This window comes from Mugil cephalus, chromosome 8 (assembly GCF_022458985.1).
Source record: "Mugil cephalus isolate CIBA_MC_2020 chromosome 8, CIBA_Mcephalus_1.1, whole genome shotgun sequence".
NCBI lineage: Eukaryota > Metazoa > Chordata > Actinopteri > Mugiliformes > Mugilidae > Mugil > Mugil cephalus.
In genome coordinates, this window is record NC_061777.1 from 17675087 (window position 1) to 17697442 (window position 22356).

Genomic DNA, 22356 nt, shown 5'->3' on the forward strand with positions numbered 1-22356 from the left:
CCCCAGTGTTAGTTAACACTACAGGAATGTCTGGTGAGAAAGCGGTCACGGCTGAATCCACTATCAGCGGCTCAGCTTGTGCCAGCTGCCGTGCTCGACTAGACTAGGACCACGTCCAGATCCACCAACGGCATCTTCTCACGCGAAGACGAATGAGCAGCTGTCAAGTTGTCAGCCCCACTCTGGTGACCTTCATCAACAGAAATGCTGTCAGAGGGGGGCCTCTTGGTCATCAAGTTTGGAAAAGCAACAATGTTTTGCTTTTGCTTGCTTTTTCCCTTTGTGAATGCACTCACAGCTCCACAACTTCCTGTCAGTTGAGTGACGAAGAAAAAAAAAAAGCCGCTTGTACGTCAAAAGGGAAGGAAGACGTGAGGTATATGATGGCAAAACAAAACATGGTCCAAATTAGACGCATTTCTGGGCTCCGTCTCGAGACGATGTTTAAAAAGTGACCCTGCCATAGGCACTCAGAAGACCACTTAATAGGAAATAGTGGAATAGCGTAACATTACACTAATAATATGCTTGTTTGCTGTCATGAACAAAGCTAGAAAGGAACATTTAAATCATGAAGGGACTAGTTACCTCAGCTGGGCTTAAACATAAACAAGGGAAACAGCTAGTCTGGTTTCATCACTAGTGAAGAGAACGCACCTACCAAAACCCACATTATGTTAATGACCAGGTCAAATAGTGGGACCTTTATGGACCTTAATGGCAAAAAAGCAGTGAAGTGGAACCAATAGACATGAGCTCATATTCACTATAAACTATAATCGGTTCAGTTGACACAACCTTATGTTAAAAATATTTGAATATCTCGGCCGCTTTAAAGAAGATACTGTACAATATCAAGCAATCTGACAGAAAAAAAACCTGACGGAGAGAGTAATGGCAGACAGTCAGACCAAAGAAGAAACTGCTCGGCGGCTAGACAGCTAAGCACTGCAGTCGAGCTCTGGATATCTGAGGCGAATCGCATGGAAGGCATTCGCCTGATTGTTCTTCTTCAGTGCTCCGTCCTGAGTAACAGAAAGATAGCCATCTATTATTTTCTTTAACTCCTCCGAGTCAACAAGAGGGCACTCGTTTCCTGCTCCCTACGGTTCGGGGTGCCTCGCGCCTTGTGGTCTGAACACCTAACCACAAACCGTATTACAGATAAACTTAGGGAGACCTTTACAGCTGCACTATTAAAGCTGGGATAATGACATGTAGTCACGGTGTAACAGCTTAACTTGAGAGATAGTCCAATCAATTTTCATGTTTACTGGAGAACTGGTGTCCAACCACACATGCACAAAAAAAAACAGTTATTGAGCCTTGGAGGTGTGTGTTTGACAAAAACATCATTTAACAATCAGAACAAAAGTCAGTGGACAGATATCATTAATGGGTTAACATGCCGTCCTCAGCTGTTACATTCAGCACCCGTTAGATGAAGGAATAAAGATCTGGTGACGGACATCTACTTCTGAGGAGACACACACACATCAACGGGAGTGTATCAAAAGTTTCGCAGTTGTAATGCGAAACGTGTGACACATATTTTGCATGATCTAATGCAGAAGTTGCTCTTTGCCGGCAGTTATGTACTTTAAGTCTGTGTGTGTGTGTGTGTGTGTGTGTGATTGTTCACATGTGTGTGGTTCTGCTGGGTACTGATCCCTATGTGGCTGCAGCACACATACACACTTTTCAACTCCTCCCCTCTGCTTTCAGCCAGGGTGTGATTACAGCCGATACAGTCTTGGGTAACCTGCACTGAGAGAGAGAGAGTTAGAGTTAGAGAGAGAGAGAGAGAGAGAGAGAGAGAGAGAGAGAGAGAGAGAGAGAGAGAGAGAGAGAGAGAGAGAGAGAGAGAGAGAGAGAGAGAGAGTGAGAGGGAGAGAGAGAGAGAGAGACCAAAAGAAAGAGTGGGCAGCCACTCTGCACTCTGGTGGTTCTTGTAGCAGCGTCACTGTTTGCCTGATCTTCAAACAGTTCAACTGTGGAACTGTGGTTCATGCAAGAAGACTCAGCGTTTAAGACTAATTCCAGTGGACGTATTCAAATGGACACGGCTAGGTTTTCTCCTCCACTTTTCTTGGACTGATAACAGCACTTCCACGCCACAAACTAATATCGCTTCAACTTTGTGAGCCTTTTGGATTCCCCTTTTTGGAAGGAAAACATGTTGTTTTGGTTTTCTGAAAGGACTTCGAGCCGTGCAGGACGAGACTTCTGAGGCGTGAAATGTAAGCAATGAACGGCAAAAAGAAAGAAACTCTTAAGAAACTTTTATGTGAAAACGCCCTCACTTTGTGGGACTGAATTGAGCCAGTAAATAATGGATTTCAATGAAAGCACTCCTACACCTCCCTCTGAGAGCGGATCAGGCGCCCTGGGACTCTGGATATTGATTGTAATGTTAACCATCATACTGACCATAGTGGTGGGAAACCTTCTGGTCATCATCGCTGTGGCGCGTACGGCACAGCTACAAACGACGACGAACATCTTCATTATGTCCCTAGCCTGCGCTGATCTCATCATGGGGGTCCTTGTGGTGCCTCTTGGGACCACTATTGTGGTGACAGGTCGCTGGATGCTAGATAGGAAAATGTGTGAACTCTGGACGTCTGTCGACGTGCTCTGCGTGACTGCGAGCATTGAGACACTTTGTGTCATAGCAGTAGACAGATACATAGCCATTACAAGGCCGCTACGATACAAGGTCCTACTCAGTAAGTGGCGAGCCCGAGTAATAGTTTGTTCAGTTTGGGTAGTGTCTACCTTAATTTCCTTTGTACCAATTATGCAAGAGTACTACAGAGACTCTGACCCAGAAGCAGAGAGGTGCTATGCTAATAACGAATGCTGTGACTTTGTGACCAACAAGGGCTATGCTATTGCATCTTCAACAGTGTCTTTTTACATTCCGCTGCTCATCATGATATTTGTGTATGCTAAAGTCTTTAAAATAGCGAGACAGCAAGTCAAGCTCATTGATAAGAGTCGGATGCGATTCCAGAACGAGTGTCCAACAATGCAGATGCAAGTCGGCTCCCACTTTAACAACATCCTGCCGTCGACGTGTACGAGCTCCAGCAACTGCAACAGCGCGGCGAGGACGAAGAGCACCAAGCGGAGGCCGTCGCGGCTGATGCTCGTCAAAGAGCACAAGGCCCTTAAGACTTTGGGCATCATCATGGGGACCTTCACTGTTTGCTGGCTGCCGTTCTTTGTAGCCAACATCATCAACGTGTTCAACAGAGAGGCCTCCATAGGGTGGCTTTTCCGACTGTTAAACTGGCTGGGTTACATCAACTCGGGTCTCAATCCCATCATCTACTGCAGGAGTCCAGAGTTTCGTGCTGCTTTCAAGAACTTGTTGGGCTGCCCGTGGCTGTCCACCATGTGGCTCAACGCTTTCTATAAAGAGCTGCGGACTCGCTGCCCCTGCTTTCTATGGCAAGCTGAGTCAGGCTCAGCTGGCTCTTTCCAAAAGACTTCAACCAGTAGAACGGAGGGCACGGAGAGCCTGGCCAGTACACACGAACACAGAAAAAGTGAGGAGGCTTCGCCTTGTCCTCTGCAGTCCAACGGCAGCACACCCTCTGGTGACTTTTCAGAACCAGAGGAGAAACTGTAAGTTTCTTTTTTTATATGTAAAATATATATATGTATGTATTTTATTATTATTTCCATGTCGTCAGTGTTTTAAACTTTTGTAACAGTTTTAAATATGCCATTTTCTACAAACATGCGCAGCTACTCAAGTGTAAAAAGCAGAGTACGTAATAGCTCACAGAAACGCACCTAAATGCCACAAATGCCGTCATCTAGTCATCGAGCATTAACACACTTTTAAACAAAGCCATGCAAAGTGTTTTACTTTTCTGGTCATTTAGATTAAAAAAGACAATTAACTAGATTTTATCAATTATTTTATGTATCACCATCACGCTTCAGCCAGAAATTTAAGTCAAACATTACTGATGAGTAGCTCAAAGATCTTTGTTCAAAACTTTATGGAACTGTATCAGGGAGTCTGTGACGTTGGCAGCTGATTGAAATCTAGGTTATGTTACATATAAGTAATATAATGCCTTTGTCATGTTTTCTGTTAATCGCACAGAGCTAAGTGCTACACCTTTGATCATATGACATGTGAGGGGATTGCTGGGAACTGTGAAGTAACTGTGGGAAAAGTTACATAATCAGTGTCACCTAGGCTCAAATCCTAAAAATTACTCTCTTGATGCAGACTGAGTAGCTATAATTCTGATTATAAAATCACAGACAATAGAAAAAATACAAAGATGATGAAGAAACTGCAAACTGCAAAAGACACTTATTTTCGAGGAACTTTTCAAAATTATTTTAAGCATGTATCAAGTGAAGTAAACTCAGAAAACCACCCATAAAGACTTGGCCACTGATTTGTTCGTTTAATGAAAGAAGAAATCCATATTTGGACATGTTCTAATACGTCGTAGTGCAGGGGTGAAATATATTGAGTTGAACAGTTCGGAAAAATAAATAACTTTTCAAGTATTGGCTGCTATTACAGCTGCTCTCGCAGTATTACTGCTCAAAAAGAAATGGAACTTAATATCAGGATTTGCCTGCATGATATAATAAACCTCTAGGTTCACTTACTTACTGCACTGTGTTACCTGTAATCAATCTTTAAATCAAGCTAATGCCAGTGCAGTAAAATAGCCAACAGCTGCTGGTAATATGCTTGGGACGGATGTTACAAGTAGTGGTTTTAATAGTGCAACAATTCAGCATATTACTAACCATAAGTTACTTTATAGAAACACCGATATTATAAATGTAAGGTTATTTTTTTGTCACTTCCATCTGTTATCTGATTGAAAAAAAAAAAAAAAAAAAGGTGTCCCGTAATGATAAAGTTTGCCATGAAGTGGCTCCATACGACTCTGTCGAAGGCTGATTTGGAGAAACGTGCAGCACATCTTTCCAAATATTAGCGTGTCTGCGCGCCTGTCAGTGGGCCTCAGTACGCCCTGCCCAACACCCCCTGCAGCAGATAAATCTTTATCACTCATGCACAAGAGTTCCCCCATAACTGGAGGGGCTGTTTACAAGACGGACAGCCAATAGGAGCGCTCCGGTTAACACAGGTTAACTGAGGTTGGACAGCTTCTTTACTACGCAGCCACCAGCAGAAATTACGTTATGTCATTATTGCATACAGCAGATTCTAAACACAAGGTAATGCTTTCTTTACTCTTACATAACTCATCTGCAGTAGTCGCCACCAGTTTTAATTCTATGGTCTAGAGTTTTTTTTTTTATATTATTATTATTATTTCAAATTTCCTTTTAAGAATAAGAATAATAATAATGATAAACAAAATCTCACCAGAAAATATCCTGGGAGATTCCTAATTCAATTTCCAGCTGAACTGTTTACAGCAGCAGGCAAGAGAAGGGATGTGGTTATTATAAACTTAAGACTACAGCCAGTATTTATTCACCATGTTTGTTTGATGTCTGAAACACACAAGTGAAGATTTAAAGTGGTGTCACAGCCGTCACAAATTGAGAGGTTTCGCATGACTGGGATACTTGTCCCTGCAAATTTATATTAGCAAATGCAGCACAAATACATACAAATAAAAACAAATAGAAAATATATATAGACGTTAATTCTTTGCAGAATAAATTCAGAACTCGTGATTCATTTTTATCTGACAAGTGGCACTTAGTTACACTACGGCTTGTGAATTCCCATGAGTACAGTTTTATGGAGGGGGAAATGTCTCAATTTAAATATTTACTCTGCGCTCTATATATCATTTTCAATCCTTGATACTCCATTGGTGAACTTTTTACAGGCATAATCAATGGAGCTGTAAAACGGGAGACATTTAGAAGCGTATAAAAGCCTTCCTTAAAAGGAGCCTGGCGGGTTCTGTAGTAAATCAGCCCAAGGGGAAGGCTCAGCAGACTCACTCTGCGCTTTGAGCAGGATTATAAATGTAAGTGAGATCAGCCGTTCAAGAATGACTCTGAAGGCCTTAAAGACAGGTTTAATGAAGGGATACGACAAACCGTTCCAGGTACAGTCTGGACTGCAGAAGAGGCTGATTTAAACTGCCAACGTCGCCGCCTTAAACCCCTGTCAGAAATCACGAATCTCCACACTTGTCCCCGTCAACGTTCTGCGTCTGTTTAACCAGTGACACAAAAGAGCTATTGAGCAGCATATTTCCTTTAAACCTTGAGACAACACAATGCAGCATGGATGGTTAAGTCAGGTGCCGGGGGGCTGACGAAAATAGAACGAGAAATGGTTACTAGGGAGAAACAAGCTCATTGGCTGCGCGGAGGAGGCATTATCAATAGTTTGTTTTCATTTAAATACATGCCGGCATATCAGCGCCGCCCTTATCAACATCCAGACCAACCTTCAGCTTCTGTCACGCATGCCCCATGTTATATGACAAACACGATTCTTCATGGATCCCCTTCCTAACAACACGCCGTAATGTCCTAGTGATTCACGTAATGAGTCGGCGTTAGCGTTCCCCTTTGTCGCTCGGTCGCTCACTTAGTGGCAGCAAATGGACCAGACATATCTGAGACATGTATTTGAACGGCACTGCTTTGTGTTTTTGAGCACGGTTTATCCGTGATTGAGAACACTAAAATTAAGCTAACAGAGGGCCGTGCTGTCAACTAGGTTGTGGACTAAATTGTGGTCTGGATCTGGAGCAGGAAGAGTGAGTCTGTGCACAGGACCAGTGTACATGCAGAGATACATTTCAGGAGCCATACAGGCGTGTGAGGGAATCATTGCTATTGTTAGTGAGCTCAATCTCTACAGAAACACACTGCTCTTCTAGCCGTGTTGGTGCATCAGAGCTGAAGAATAAAGAGACATAGTTGAGGAAATGAACCGTCAACCAAGAAAACTGTATTTAAGACTGAAATAAAGGAACATAGAATCAAGAACTAAAACTGCACCAGGACAAAAATAAAATAGCTGAGATCCAGATTTAGCTCCAAACAACATATAATGCAGGTATTTGTACTGGCTAATGAAAGAGATGCTGTTTCCATGGCTAACACACACACGCACGCACACACACACACACACACACACACACACACACACACAGAAAAAAAAATGTTCATAGGAAACTGTAGCATAATCTGTTGTCACCTTGTGAATTTTCTAAAGCTGAGCTCATAGAAAACAACTAAGCCCACAGCATGACAGTAGACAAAGCACAGAGACACAGCGGAGAATGAGATTTGCCGTGTAAATATCGCCTCAGTGAAGTCACATTAAGTGGCTCATTACTCCAAATGATCGCTTAAATATTTCAGACGAATGGGCTGACAACTCAGAAGAACACATTTAAAAGGACGTCGTGTTTATAAGCCTGGCATCTCCGGTTTACACAGCACCTGACTGTGTTACTGGAAGAAACTGTATCATTATGCAGGTTAAATATGTAGCTGTAAATGCAATATAATTGCATTTCCCACACATGCTGCATCCTCCCAGAGTGCTCAATGTTTTATTAATGGACACTCTGTTAGTGTAAAAATACAGCATCGCGCTAAGAGTTGAGGAAATGTTTAAACAGTCATTTCTACTTTGTTTAAGTCGTGAATTGGGCGTATGATATATGAATATACTTTAATAAATATTTCCTGGACAAACTCTGATTACCTGTGGTTTCAGTATGGCTGGTGTAACAAGTCAACGAGCCCGTATCATTAAGCACACTTGAGGGAAAGTTGATGTTCTGAGTGTGTTTTAGGAGGGGCTGATGTGCACTAATGCTTTCTTTCCTGTGCTGTGAACCCTGTAATTCTGAGCTTTTCTCCGCAGTATGCTAATTGTGCCTCAGTCCCGGCTTCCATAGTGTGCATTTAGTTAGCTTAGAGTGCAATCAGTTCCCAAGAGAGCATGAAACAAGGAGCAGAATGAAGCAAAACATGGCGGTGACCTGTGGGAAACCTCCAACGCTCCCTTTCAAGCCCGGCTGATATCAGAGGCAATCACACCGCCTCACGGTCTGTAAATGGAGGCATCCGGGAGTTGGGCAAACACTCAAGAACAGTATAACTCTAAATTGTTAAGGTTTGGAGAGATAAAAAAATAAGGCAATAAAAAGTTGCTGGATATTATTGTGCTCTATCCTAGCAACAGCGGCTATTTCACGCGATTTATGACAACGCTAAGAGCCGTAAAAGTTATCAGTACCCTTTATTTACAATTTAAGCAGTCAATAATAATTTAACTGATGTACTTTTAAAAAAATTGTAAAAGTACTTGAAGTCCAAGTACGGGGAGATTAACTGGATGTGCTTCCAATAATGACGGGACAAGTTTTATATGTTAATTTCAGAATGACCCGTTAAAACGCGTGGACTTCTATAATAGATTAATGTCTGGCTATGTCACTGGTGGTTGGTGCTGGCTCTACAAAGTTTAATTTGATTGGATAAAGACTTTTTGAGTTTAGTAATACATTTACGTAGAGAGACTTGGAGATTTTTCTTTTGTTATTTATTGCGAAGGTTTGAAATCTATTCTCTAATGGGAGAAAAAAAAATCATCCACAAAATTAGAAATAATGCAAATTTTTGCAATCCTTGCATCAGCAAATTCTTCTTGGACAAATTTAGAGACTGATAATTTATGTCAGAGATTTTCCTTTGCTCTGATGAGCTCAGCTCCTTCGACCTCGACCGAGGCTGCAAAATATGTGCATGCACGCCTGTGTTTGGTTATTTAAAATAATCCATGGACGCATGTGTGAATGTGAGACTCAACAGAAGATATCACGGAAGAGTTTCGTTATTTTTTTTTTCTTTCTTTCCATTAAATCATCCAAATGCATCGTGTTGCGTGTTCACGGGAAACAGATTAAACAGAAAGAAAACTACAGGAGTTCAAGGTTCTCATTCTACTCGCAGTAAAATTGCTTTAGCTCCAAAAACCCTTGGATCATTTTGAACTAAAACCAGAATGTAAACAGTTTCCTACATATACTTTTCCATATGCAGTCAAATTTTCTGTGAAGCTTCCAGTTAAAGGTAGTTTATGTCTTCCTGTGGAGACATGTCGAGTGGAGGTGATAGTATCAGAATTCCTGTCTTGTTGGGGGGGAAAGAAGTTTCACAAACGATAAAAGGATGAGGGCAGATTTCCTATAACTTTCTGTAATTAGCTAGAAAAAAAAAAAGGGAAGAGGTGGGCTGATGATATCGACGCTGTTTTTCGCATGACAAACACCAACATGCTGTAGTCAGAAATAACCTGAAAGACAACAAACCACTGCTGCTGTCTCGGAGATTTTTCTTTTTTTTTTATCTGATAGAAAATGAAATGCGGTACAGGGTGTAACCAGAAACAACCACCACCAAGTCAAACAATAACATGTTGAAAAGATTTGTTTGTATGGTCACATCTCCCAGCGCAAATCAAAGAGATAAGGAGTTTCATAATGCAACAGCTAGCAATAGGCAATGTATCAGTAATACTTTAATACTTCAATTTAGAGTCGAACAAAGAAATCTGCTGAAACGGCTATAAAACACACACGGTGCATGTAAAATATTTGAGGGATTTGCTGATGTCTTTGGTTGCGACATGCTGATATGTGTTTCTCTTTTCAGCTTTATGTTGCAGGAAAAGGATGGATGAACCGTAAAATGTCAATCTACTGAAGCAAGCTACATTCTCCAAGTTGTCACTGTGATTCCTGCAAAGTCTGAGACCAAACGATAGGGAAGCTAAAGAAAAGTACTGTACAAGCACCAAGTCACGGAAAACTCTTCTGAAGGAAGTTAAACCCAAGGACTGGACTGAAACAGCTGATTTTGGACTCTGACTTTTGCTCTTGTCGAGGGACTGCAGATCAGACCTTCGCAGACATTAGGTGACACCACAGAGAGACCACCCAGTGTCGTCTGCATACTGTTTGCAAAAGATTTTGTTCCTGATAACAATTTTAAATGCATTCCAGTAAACGTTTGGACACTGCGTATATGGCCTGTGGTCAAAAGCATAAATTTAAAGTGATTTTGTACAGTATATTATATGGTAAGTTATGTATTTATGATACACTGAATCTGTAGCAAGATACAAATGCTGTCTAAAGCATACATGTGGCAAGGCTGTCTTCACTGTAGAAGCATTTTCATCACCTTTCAGTGTGATATCAACTAAACCGGTGAGCTGGTCGTTGATATACTCTCATGTTTGTTTAAAATCTTAATGTTTAGAGCCTGGGCTCTGTATCCGCACAATAGTTATGTTGCTTAAAACCCCTGATCTATGTTAAATTATACCATGGCTGTGGAAATAACACAATTCTGGTTTAACCATCAGTATATATGATGTTGTACAAGGTACAGTATTATAACACTGCTGGAAAACAGTAGTAAAATAACGAAAAAAGTCTGCTATCGACTAACATTGCTAGCAAACTCTCTGCCTGTTTTCCTTGACGAGTAGCCATGGTGTAAGCTCAGTAACACGTTCTGAAACGTTCAAATACGGAAAAATGATGGACTCGATCGAGGAAACTCTGCCTCCACTTCATCCGTTGTTTTGCTGTATGGAAACACATTGAGTTGTTTCATTACTTACGAAACAACATCTGCTGCATTGAAAAATAAAATATTCTACAGTGTGACGAACTGATCCTGTGTGCTCTCTCCCTGTGTGTGTGTGTGTGTCAACTGAACACCGTTTAATTTAACACTCTGATGTCAGTCACATCTGTTGCAACAGACTCCCACATTTTCAAATTCAAGAAGCAACTCGAACATCTGGGCTCAAAAGATTAAGAAATAAAATGTCCAATTATCCATCGTTCTCCGTGACAGTAGCAGCACGTAATGGTTTCACTGTGGACCTGATTTCTACGTTTTTCCTTTTATGTAGTTTTCACAGATTTTTTTACCTGAATGACTTTCTGGGTGGAGGTTGTATGTTTTCCTTGTATCTGTGTGGGTTTCCCTCTCACCCTCTAAAGACACACAGGTTAATAGGTGATTCTAACTTGCCCCATAGGTGTGAGTGTAAGTGTGAATGTCTCTCAACTCTAGATAGACGGTAGCGGTAGTAAAAGATGAGATAAGCTGAGGTGAGACTTTTATATTAAATAACGAAAGGTCATTTCCAACAAAAACTTAGTACACTAAGTAATACAGTATATACTGTATATGCCCGCCCGCCACCCCACTGCCTTCCACAGAAGCAATATTATGAGAGGAATTCACAAGATTTGAGACTTAAACCAATAAACGAAGCCTAGAGAGCAAGACATCTGAAAACAAACTGTGAGCAGCATTAGTTCTGCCAGATGGTCTGTGCCACTACTGAAAATATCATCCAACAAAAAAACAACTCGGAGTGGAAACAATTATGCCGTCTGATGTTAGGCTGCATTCTTATCAGCTGATTCCTGTTACAATGTTTTCCATGAGCATGACTGTTTGATTGAAATCAATTCTAAACACTTTTTGTGTGTGTGTGTGTGTGGGGGGGGCAAAATAAAAGAGACAAAAATAAAAGAGAAGTCACCACTTCAGGTACAACTGTGAGGGTTTGATAAGATACGAGCGTAGGGAAGAAAAAGCTTTTTAACAGCCCGTGCGCTTCATTATTTTGTTAAAGCACAAATTTACCAGCGCACACATGAAGTTAAAGTAATGAGAGGTGACTAACACTAAACGTTCAGGGGTAAAATGAAAATGTATTTCATTCTCCAACTTTTCTGATGAGTACAGAGGCACTGTCATGTTTGATTAAATTTGGTTTGTTAGTCTTGGATCTGCTAGTGTGCGAAGTGCTTCTCCTCAGAAACACACAAACCGAGATCTACAGCACCTTAACTAAATAAAGTATTGCAGGCACATTCTGTTCATGGGGTAGAGCGACTGAGGCGCATACGCTTTCGTGTTTTTCACACATCTCCCGAAGAGTCATATATATATACAAATTTTTTTTGTTTTGTTTTTTTTAATTAGTTTTCTTATTAAATGGCATTCGCACCTTTTTGACTGTGGTTCAGTTTGATCTTTTTGTTGCCTGTAATTTGCGTCACTCCAGAGGACAACTGAGCAAACGCAGATAACATGACATCACACACATATTGTATGTGCAGCCACCAACGTGGAGCAGCGTGCATCAGACTACAAAGCCAAAGATAAAGGCTCGGCTGTTGCTCTCAGAATAAAATAAAAGTCAAAAGTCAAAAAAAAAAAAAAAAAAAAAGAAAAAGGAAAGAGCAAAGGCACAGACACAGATCTCTCCACAGACAGAGGACCCTAGACTCCAGTTCCCTACTAAGGCAGATCCAACCTTCTCTATCTTTCCCCTGAGAAAATGCTGCTGTTTAACATGCAGTAATGCTATGAGGTCTAGGAGCTGTCTTGGAGTGCGGTTCTCTGGGCCAGCTGCTCAAGTGTCCCTTGAGAAGCAAATTACAGTTTCTTAAAGAACCCCTCTGCTCTGCTAATTGACGAACCCATCTGACTGGTTTGGCCATCTACTGCCACCTAGTGCAGTGATTTGTGATTTCCAGCTTCATAAAGTGAACTGCAAAGCCCGGCTCACTTATTTCTCTTCTTCACAACAATAATAGCTGCGAGATGTTTACTTTGATTGTGGGGTTTTCATTCGCCGTAAGATTCAGTGCCGCTTGTTCATCCCCTCGAAATGGCTGCTCTTCAATTCTCTGTCAGGAAGAAACTCTCTATATCCCAGAGGCATAATGCACAAGCCCCGGTGGTGGATTATTATATGAAGAAAAGGAGGCTGGACATGACTTTTTTTAATGGGCTTTTAAGAAAATAAACACACATACACAACCAATTACTCCTAAAAGCATATTTAAATGTCAAATGACAGCCAGCGGCACAATGAAGACGTTGTTGGAGACAGGTGTCGGCGAAAGCCACGACTGCTGGAAGTTCTTTGCAAAAATATGTGCACTGATCTGCCGTTATTAAATGCCGCCTCTCCTTCCAAATTGTGTTTTCATTAAATAACTGCAGCTTCAGGTCAGCTAAAAAGCCTCAAAACAAAATTTAAGGAGGACACGAGTGTCCTCTTTGAACCGACTTGCTGACTTGAGTTATACGTTGAGGAAAATGCATCCGGGGCCAGTCTCCCTATCCAAACTGATAACCGACGCTCTCATCTGCAGACAGCCTCACCAGTCTGATGATGACAAAGGTAAACTCACCAGACCTACAAATTAGGGAGTGACAAACTCATCCATCACCGTTGCCTGGGTGACAGTAGCCAAATACATGCTGTAGCTTAGCAACAGTGTCTAAACAAAAAGGGCTCCCAGCCAGTGGACTGTTTTGTTTAGCTGGGATCAAGATGAGCCGACCCGGCAGCAGCCTCGATGAAAAAGGGGTCAACCAGAATGGAGATCCGGGAGGTCACCTCCCCGCGTTCGCCGATACTCACACGTCGGCATCGAGCACTGAAACAAGGCTGCTGTCCGCCTTCAAGAAAGACACACGGGCACGGAAGGTTTACCTGGCAGGGAGAGGTGAGTCTGCTCGTTTCATTAGGCTTTTTGTGTTTCCCTTTGACCAACAAATGAGAAAAGAGAGGAGGGTTCACCCACTAAATCCTCCTTTTAGAGTTTTTCTAGAAATAAGCGCAGCATAGAACATGTGTCAGTCATGTTTCTTTCAGGCTTAAGCAGAAAAAAAAAAAAAAAAATTCTCTGTATCTGGCTGCCTCAGCTTTAAATCACAGCACTACAGTAAGTCACCTGTGGTCCTTTACAGTGAATTACTACATAAAATTACCCATTCACTGTGAAAGTTGCGCTTACTTACTTTAGATGGAGAGTTCAGAGTGAGCCAGAAGAATTTCAGTAAAATCAATCCCCTTCTCATTGATTCTGGCAGTCAGCATTCACAGAGCAGCTGCACTAAGATTCGGTGCTTTTTGGAAAACGGGGACAAAATGTGGATGTGATTGCACCATTAGGTTGTTGGAGGTGCATTTTAAAGCCTGCAGGGTGAGCTCCTTGTCACTATAATCAGCTGTTAGGTGCTGACAGCGGCCGCCAGATAGATAGATACGCTTTATACCACTGTTTATTGGTACAGTAAGACCGTCTGTGGAGATAATGCAACAACAACTGACCAAGGACCTGTGCCTTAGTGTTTGTTTCTATGACACCCACCCATTATCTGCAACCACTTAGTATCTCGTACAGGATCACGTGGGGCTGCAGCTAATTGTTAGTACACCTACAGAAAATTTGAATCACTAGAAAAAGAAAAAAAAAAACACGATATCAGTTGAATGCAGTTTTATTTGATTTAAATCCTTTCGCTGTCTTTCACAGAGTGTTTCAATGAGGAGGGGACGACCTTTGAACTGTGTCTTGTTGGAAAAATCAAGCGACAGTTAAGCGCCGATCCAACTCTTCGTCCAGAGTTTCCTTCGTCTCTTGGACTGGCAGAATTCACGCGGCAAGCCACCGAGGTTTCTCTGGGGAAGAGCTCCAGAGCTGTAGTGGAGAACCGGGTAACCTCAGCGGTCCATTCTATAAACTGTAGCTCATTATAGCAGCAACATACTACATTTACTGTACATATATATATGTATATACACACACACATATATATATATTGGCACCTGAATAGGCACACTACCAAACACACAGAGATGAAGCCGTACGAGCAGCTTATCAAGCAAATCAATCATTACTTGGAGGTACTGTGAAAAAGAATCTATAATTGTTAAGCCATCGATTTCTACACCCTCAACCCCAGAATGAATCAATACCACAAAGCACAAGCATTTTAACATCAGGTCTGGGTGTTTGTTGCAGGTGTTAGGCGTGCAGACTCCTGGTTTTATCGCCGCTGTGCGCCTTGGAGCTGAATTCCTGAGGCTTTGGCCCGATGGCCGTCAGGCTTGGAGTGGGCCAGTTTACCTCTCCGCTCCTTGTGATGGTAAATAAAGCGTAACTTTCATTTTGAGGACATAAAACACCTCGTTTTAGAATATTGCCCATACATGACAAGGCCAAAGATCCAGTGCTATAGTGGTACACAATGATAGTACAAATAGCAGGAGTGGATGACTCATATACCACAACAAACTGAAAGGTTGATTCAAAAATAGCAGCTGTATCCATAGCAATTTTTTATTACTGCGACATGCTTCCAAAGGACAGAAGCTCACTAAGAGTTGATAAAGAACATTGTCAATATGAAGAGGTGTTAATTTGCCATTAGTAAACACATCAGACAATGAGAAAAAATGTGCGTATTTATAGAGAACGCGGAGAAAACATGTAACGAGAAATCTCAGTGAAAAACTAATTAAGATTAAGAATTAAGACTGCAAATATGTTATCAGCAGAATTGAAAATTAATATTTTTGTACTTGGATTGCTCTCTTAATTTTTATTTTAATATGGTTTGTAGAGCTACTAATACTCTGCATGTGCTAACAGAAATGGCAGCCCATTGTAATTACATGTAGGGGATGAAAGCATCATGGATGCATTGATCTTATGGGATTTATACAGCTTTAAGCATCTAATATAATGTATTGTCTTGATCCTCCCCGCAGAGTCACTGGCCGGTGTCTTTCAGGGAGCAGGGATCAAAGATATCCGCGAGTATTATTACTGGGACGACAGGCAGCAGGGCGTCTGTTTGGAGAAGCTTCTGGAGGATTTGGAGAAAGCTCCTGAGCAAAGTGTTGTCGTTCTGTCGGCGTCTGCGCACTACCCGACCGGCGCTGACATTTCCCAGGATCAATGGGCCGTGGTTACACAACTTCTCAAGGTAATGACTTTGTACATTTATGCTTATCAGGAGAGGCTAAAACGACTTAGACCCTCGTTTGCTGTCTTGACACTGTCTCCAACAGAGACGCAGACTCTTTCCTTTCCTCTTGCTGCCTGCTCATGGGCTATGTTATGGAGATTTAGGGAGAGACGCGTGGCCTGTCCAGTTCTGTGAGTCGCAGGGAATGGAGCTCCTCTGTGCCCAGTCATTCTCCTCTTGCTTCGGACTGTATGGTGAGAAACTATTGTTGGCATTAATTAACTAAGATTGACTTTGATGACGTTAAATCAGTGAAGTCAATCAGAACTCATGCACTAAGACAGTGTCTGTCCTACACAATGAAGCAAAGCACTATGGCCACCGTCCTCATATAGTGTAGGTCTCCCTTGTGCCTCTAAAACAGTTGGGACTCATCAGAGAACGGACATGGGCCTCCTGAGGATGTCCTGTGGTGTCTGGCAACTGAATGTTTTTTTTTTGGGGGGGGTCTTTGGGTCCACCTGGTCTAGGTGGGTAGTAGTGCATACGAAGTAAAATTTATATGAATGGATGGTAGACAGTATATGAATGTATGCATTCATGTCTTAGTCATTGTGCATCAACAAAGGCACGACAATCAGTAGGCTTGAATGCCATGTATTTCCCCCTTTGCATTTCCCCCTCCATAACATTGAGAGTGATTTTTTTCTTCTGTAAAATATGTCCATGTGATTTCTGTTCTGGATTACAATGTACCTTTGCCTCATTTTCTTCTCCTTCCCCAGGTGAGTCTGTTGGACACCTCCTGTGCGTATTCAAGCAGAACTCACTCCTACTGCCTGTGCAGTCTCAAGTAGAGACAATAGTGAGAGCACTGTGGTCCCAACCGTCCGTGGGGGGAGCTCGCGTTGTCGCCTCCGTGCTCAGTAACTCAGCACATCTTGTCGAATGGTTAGACGCGTTCCACTTGAAGGAATTCTCTGGCATTTATACAGTGTGGTTTGACAGCTGAGGCTGGACATGAAAGGTTTCATAAAGTTGGTAACGGTCACGTTTTGTGATGGTGCAGCATGGCGAGGTAGGACCCAAACGCAGGACACACACAAGGAGGCGAGGGTATTCGCTTTAATGTGATAAAAATAAAGCAAGGCAGGTAATCCAACACAAAGTAGCTCAACAATCAACAAATCCAAAAGGAAGTGTCAAGACACAAGGAAATTACTAGAAACTGAACAGAGGCTGGAAAAACACAAACAAACTGGGAGAGGACAAAGCTAAAGGCAGGACTATAATAGCACACCTGAGTAGAGGGCACACTAATGATGGTGGAGCACACAAGTAGAAACCAATCCAACAATCAAAGAGAAAACAGGACAAGAAACACCAAGGAGGAGGCTTACAAAATAAAAACACACACAAACAAACCAGACAAGATGAACAGAGGTACCAAAAAACACAAGATCATGACAGTAGCATCTGTTAAATGCGCCTGTTGCAAAAATGGATCTTTTGATATTTTGTGATTGTATATTTGATATGTTTCCAGGCAGGGAGAAGTTAAGCACATTGTGGAGAGGTGCATGCTGATTAGAGCCATTTTAAGAGAAAAGATGAGACTTTTGGGAACTCCGGGAAGCTGGGACCACCTGACTCACCAAGGTGGACTCTTCTGTTGTACAGGCCTGAACGGTGAGGAGCGTACAGCGCAGTTTTGTGTTTTTGAAAAGATTTTCCTAACATCACATATTCACTGCACAACCCAAGGGCGAAATGAAAAGCTGTCAGACAACTCGTTTCCATAGCTCCTGCTTTTCTGTGCTAATCCGTATGATCTTTTCAAAAAGATAATTGGCTTTGACGGCACATTTTTTCCTGTACATGAATTGAATCAAGGTCTGCCATTCTGCCTCTGTTTAAGATTATTATGGAAATACTGCACTTCGTACATTGTCATGAAACTTTAACCTCAGAGGGGTTATTTGAAGGGATATTTTTATGAGTGCTAAATATATGATTATTTATTCATTTTCCAGACTTTTTTCCAGAATTTTAAGTTGAATACTACTAGTATGTAACAATAAAACTCATTATTCGTTTCATTAATTATATGCTGATGCACTTTCACTTGTATGACTTAATTTTTTTTATTATTATTATTATTATTTCTTTTTTTACCTTTTGGTTCATTTTAGGTCACCAAGTGGACTTTCTGTCAAACAGGAGGCACGTGTACCTGCTCCCCAGCGGATGCCTGAACGTGAGCGCAATCAATGGCTCTAATCTGGGGTATATAGCCGAGTCCATTCATCTGGCTCTGACCACTTGACCTGGACCATGAGGCCTCTAACAGTTAAAGTCCTTTAATGTCACAGTGACATATCTATCCATTCACGCACAAAAGCACACACACATATCACACACCAGTGCCATGCACCGGCCGCAACTGGGGATTCAGTGTCGGACTGAAACACACGGAAACTGAGCCTTTGGCTTGTTATGTTGAATATTCTGTTTCATGTTCACTGTAATTACACATAATGCATATTAAATTCCCTCATTCTGTGAAAGAAAGAACAGATAGATCCCCTTCTCACCTTGGTGCACGATTCCCCTCTGATGCATGCTATGCATCAGACTCCATCCACAGTTTTAACTGCATTTTTAAGAGTTAGTGGTCCAATCTAGTTTTTCTGCTAATAATATTAACTTGGCTAGGTTTGTTAAAACATTAACCCATTAACTACTTTGTTAGAGAACCAAACCACGCTCGGAAACACTTAAATTTGTGCAGTAAACGAATAAAAATTCTGCTTACCTTGTCAGTCACTGTGGCCGCTGGTGTACTGAGATACGTGTTGGTCCACCCAAGCCAAGTTGCCGTCTCTCTCCTGGTTGGACTGCCTAATTATGTTGGGAAAAAAAAATTGAGGCTCAGATTTGGGCCAGATAATGGCCTGTGCCTCTTTAATTCAACATGTAAATTCTTGGAATTTACTAGTATTTAACAGCAATCATGATGTTAGTCTTCTCAAATGTAGTGTACCCTCAGCGGAATATTTTCTGTAACGTAAAACATTTGTTTTATGCACAGTGTGAAGTGTATGTGTGTTGACTGTCATGACTGGAAATGAGTCATTTTATATTAAACTGAGTCAAGGGCAGTGTAGTGTGCATGCATATTGTCTATTTTCAGGAACAGATGAGGTCCCTGGGAGCACTGAATCAAACCGCACTGACTTATCTGTGAATCACTCTGGAGGAATAAGCCTTAGACACTGAACCATAGCGGTGTGATAGTGGTGGCCCACTTCCTGATTTCTCATTTTTCTGCATGTTTGTCACACTTAAATGTTTCAGATCATCTGACAAATTCAACTATTAGTCAAAGGTAACACAAATAAACACAAAATACAGTTTTTAAATTAAGTTTTTTATTATTAAGGGAAAACTAAACCCAAACCTACACGGCCTGTGGTGAGAACATGTGTGGCAGTGATCAGGTCTGGGTGTGTCTGAACTGAGCTCAGGTGTTATGTTCTCTGATGCCTCTAGAAGTCGTATTCTTCCCTTTTTACCATCCTCATTTTTATTTAAACGTTACCAGTCACAATGGCAAATGACTATTTTGCCTGCCTCATATTACAAATTTCCTCCCACCAATAAGGTTCACATTCATATGTGACTAATGCTCATACGGCAGAAAGATCAGAGACTAGAAACACAAGAAGTCAAATGATTCTCATCTTATTTCCAAACTCATTTCACGGTCACCACAGGATTACCAAGTTTCGAGCTTTTATTTATATTGGATTATTTTACCGAGGCACAAGGAGTTCCGGTGCATTTCCCTTCCACTTAGCTAACAAACATTCCCAAATGATATGAATCTATTTAACAGTAAATGCTTGTTCGTCTGGACACACCAGTGAGTAATCCTCTCCTCTATCATGCATATCTGTGTGGCGGTAATAAAGCAATACAAAAATTTGTGTTATTTTCTGATTTTTTTTTTTTAAAAAAAGAAACATGTACTTATGAGGCTTTTATCTAACTAACTTTATATTCTCGGGAGCCCTCCATTCATTTGTGAGATGTGCCATTATTGTTGCTGTGTGCTGTTCAGTTCTCAGAAACAGGCTGCGACAAGGTATTTAATGGAGGCAGCGTCCTCGCTCTTTTCATTTCACTGACCCTAGGTGAACAACAAGGATAATAATCGCGCACCATCATGCAGAGTCTGAGCCATTAGATTCTGCTTTGATTTGCATTTGAACATGCTTGCATGTACACAGTGTGGCCGATATTTGCTCATAACAAGTTTGTGAGAAGTCGTTTAAGTGCATCTTGTAGTTATGCCCGCATACTGTATGAATAAAGGGGATTGACTAAATCTACGAAAATTCACAAGTTGCAAAATTGAAAAGTGCACGTGCGTCCACTATTTAATTTTCTCTGCACGCACAAGCAGCATCACTGATCGTCATATACCAGAGAACCTATAGCCCAAGAAACAACTTTGTTGAGCAGCCGCTTTGAGACACACACAGGAACCACTGAGGATGAGCTTCGTCATCGCAATCAATTTCAGGCGTGCAGCTGTCTCAGCCCTAACGCGCTGATTGGCGGTAATCTGTGATTAAATAATGACGGGTGCTGAACTGAACAGATGCTATCAGCTTCAAACAAAAAGAGAACATAATGCCATCTAATTGACAGTTACTGAGAGATACGTTTTCTGGGAATACAGTCATCATTTCGAGTGGGGTGTGAATGCCTCATGGGGTCCTCTTCTGCAGTAACTGGAAACGCGCATGCCGTTCTAATCTGCGAAAGGCATTCATTAAAAAAATGTTAGCACAATTGACTGACAATTGTATAATGCGTGTTTAATTAGTTGTGACCGGATCTGCCGACTGACCTCGTCTGTTCATCGTGGGAAATGTAACAGCTGCGCTTGAGGTAGAGGCTTCGAGGCGCAGGTCATAAACATATGTGTCTTAATAGCAGTATTAATAGCTTGTCACAATGACAAGTGTTATACACCAGTGTTTAGTAGAAAGCGATAACTTCATCAAACACCTGCTGCACTAAACAGCCACTCAATTCAGATCTACGGATCAACTGAGGTTTCATTTTATCCAGAATCGACCGGGGTCATGTCCTCATCTTAGGGCTATTGATTCAATAGCTACGGAATTATTTCATTGGAAATTAAAACAGTCAACCTCATAAATTCAGGGAAAAACATTTAAGTATCAAGATTTATCCTCTGGGGACCAAGAATGAGCAAGATATCAGTCTGTTTAACATTTATCGACATTTCCATCTGCAAGCAATGGATTTTTCGCATGCTCTTCAAGCTAAACTCTAACCTGATCACACAGCACTTACAGTCAGCAGGTAACTAATTCTACCTGAATCCTCTTTACTTTGATTATGCAAACGGGTTGATACGATGCAAGTTACTGTGCCCATGAGGAAATTTCTCTTGCATTCAAATGCTGCTCATGTATAACTGCCACCACAGAGAATAGTGAAATAAAACAAATAATAAATTCAAAATCGCTTCACCGCCGCAAAGGACACGTCTAAAAATGTGACGGAATAAATGCTGTAAAATAGTGTAATTCAAAAGTTGCTTGTGTTCCTCTGAGCATACAGCAGCACACAAGCTTTGAAGATTGTACTTGATAACAATCCCAAAGTAAATCCATCTGCAGAGAAATACACAGCAGAGGCTGATCACATCCTCTGGCCATTTACTGCTCCGGTGTACTACCCTAGTTTTGTTTTGTTCACCCTTGTGTGTTGGACCTTTGCGAGGCCACACACAAGGGTGAACAAAACAAAACTAGAGTAGTACGACAACGTGCAGCTCTAAGAACAACTTGTTCTGTGGCAGGACTGAATGCCAAACTGCTGTTATTAGAATTTAACTGTTTGCCATTTAAATCTATAAGGGACAACAACGCCCACGAATGTTTATTTATTACTTGCCGGTACATTTGGGAGAAGTAAATGCTGTAAAAGCCCTTTAACAATGTTGAAAGAAGAGGCAATTCTGCAAAATATAGAAGCTCCCCATAAAAATTCAATGTCAACTGTCTTTTAATTTAACGAGCGTTGCCACAATTTCTCCGGTAGCTTCTGCTGTTTTAATCTCCCATACAGTTTCAGAAAAAAATCAGAAAATAATTTAGTTTCGTAAAAGCTCCCTTGAGAGCTGAGTCAAGAGATTAACGTTAACCTTACATAACTGAATAATGTGTTTTGTTTGTTTTTTGTTGTTGATGTTGTCGTCGTTGTTCTTGCCATGCTTCTCCGAGTAACCTTGAAGATAAGATGTGGTTTGTTTCTGTCACAACAGAGCGTGCTGACAGGAGACCTGTGAACTGGACAGCGATCGACTGCATACGGAGAGAAGAGTGGGTTGAGTTAGCCTTCATTGACCACAACCAAACTTTAAATGCTTTAAATGAATGCACCGAAACCTCAGACACACTGAATATCCCGGCCATGGCCAACATCACATCGGGATCTCCTCTCCGA

The 22356-nt window shown here is 41.5% G+C and overlaps 2 protein-coding genes across 2 annotated transcripts; both read left to right on the forward strand.

The window, feature by feature from the left end:
• Positions 1 to 1879: 1879 nt before the first annotated feature.
• adrb3a (adrenoceptor beta 3a) lies at positions 1880 to 10687 on the forward strand. The gene is made up of 2 exons (XM_047593023.1): positions 1880 to 3633; positions 9658 to 10687. Exons 1-2 carry the CDS (start codon positions 2333 to 2335, stop codon positions 9683 to 9685), a joined length of 1329 nt encoding a protein of 442 aa, XP_047448979.1. The 5' UTR covers positions 1880 to 2332; the 3' UTR covers positions 9686 to 10687.
• Positions 10688 to 13353: 2666 nt separating this feature from the next.
• Positions 13354 to 18628, forward strand: got1l1 (glutamic-oxaloacetic transaminase 1 like 1). The gene is made up of 8 exons (XM_047592327.1): positions 13354 to 13556; positions 14370 to 14551; positions 14859 to 14982; positions 15608 to 15825; positions 15911 to 16061; positions 16593 to 16758; positions 17354 to 17496; positions 18000 to 18628. The coding sequence occupies exons 1-8, from the start codon at positions 13382 to 13384 to the stop codon at positions 18131 to 18133; spliced, it is 1293 nt and encodes a 430-aa protein (XP_047448283.1). The 5' UTR covers positions 13354 to 13381; the 3' UTR covers positions 18134 to 18628.
• The last annotated feature ends 3728 nt before the right edge of the window (positions 18629 to 22356 follow it).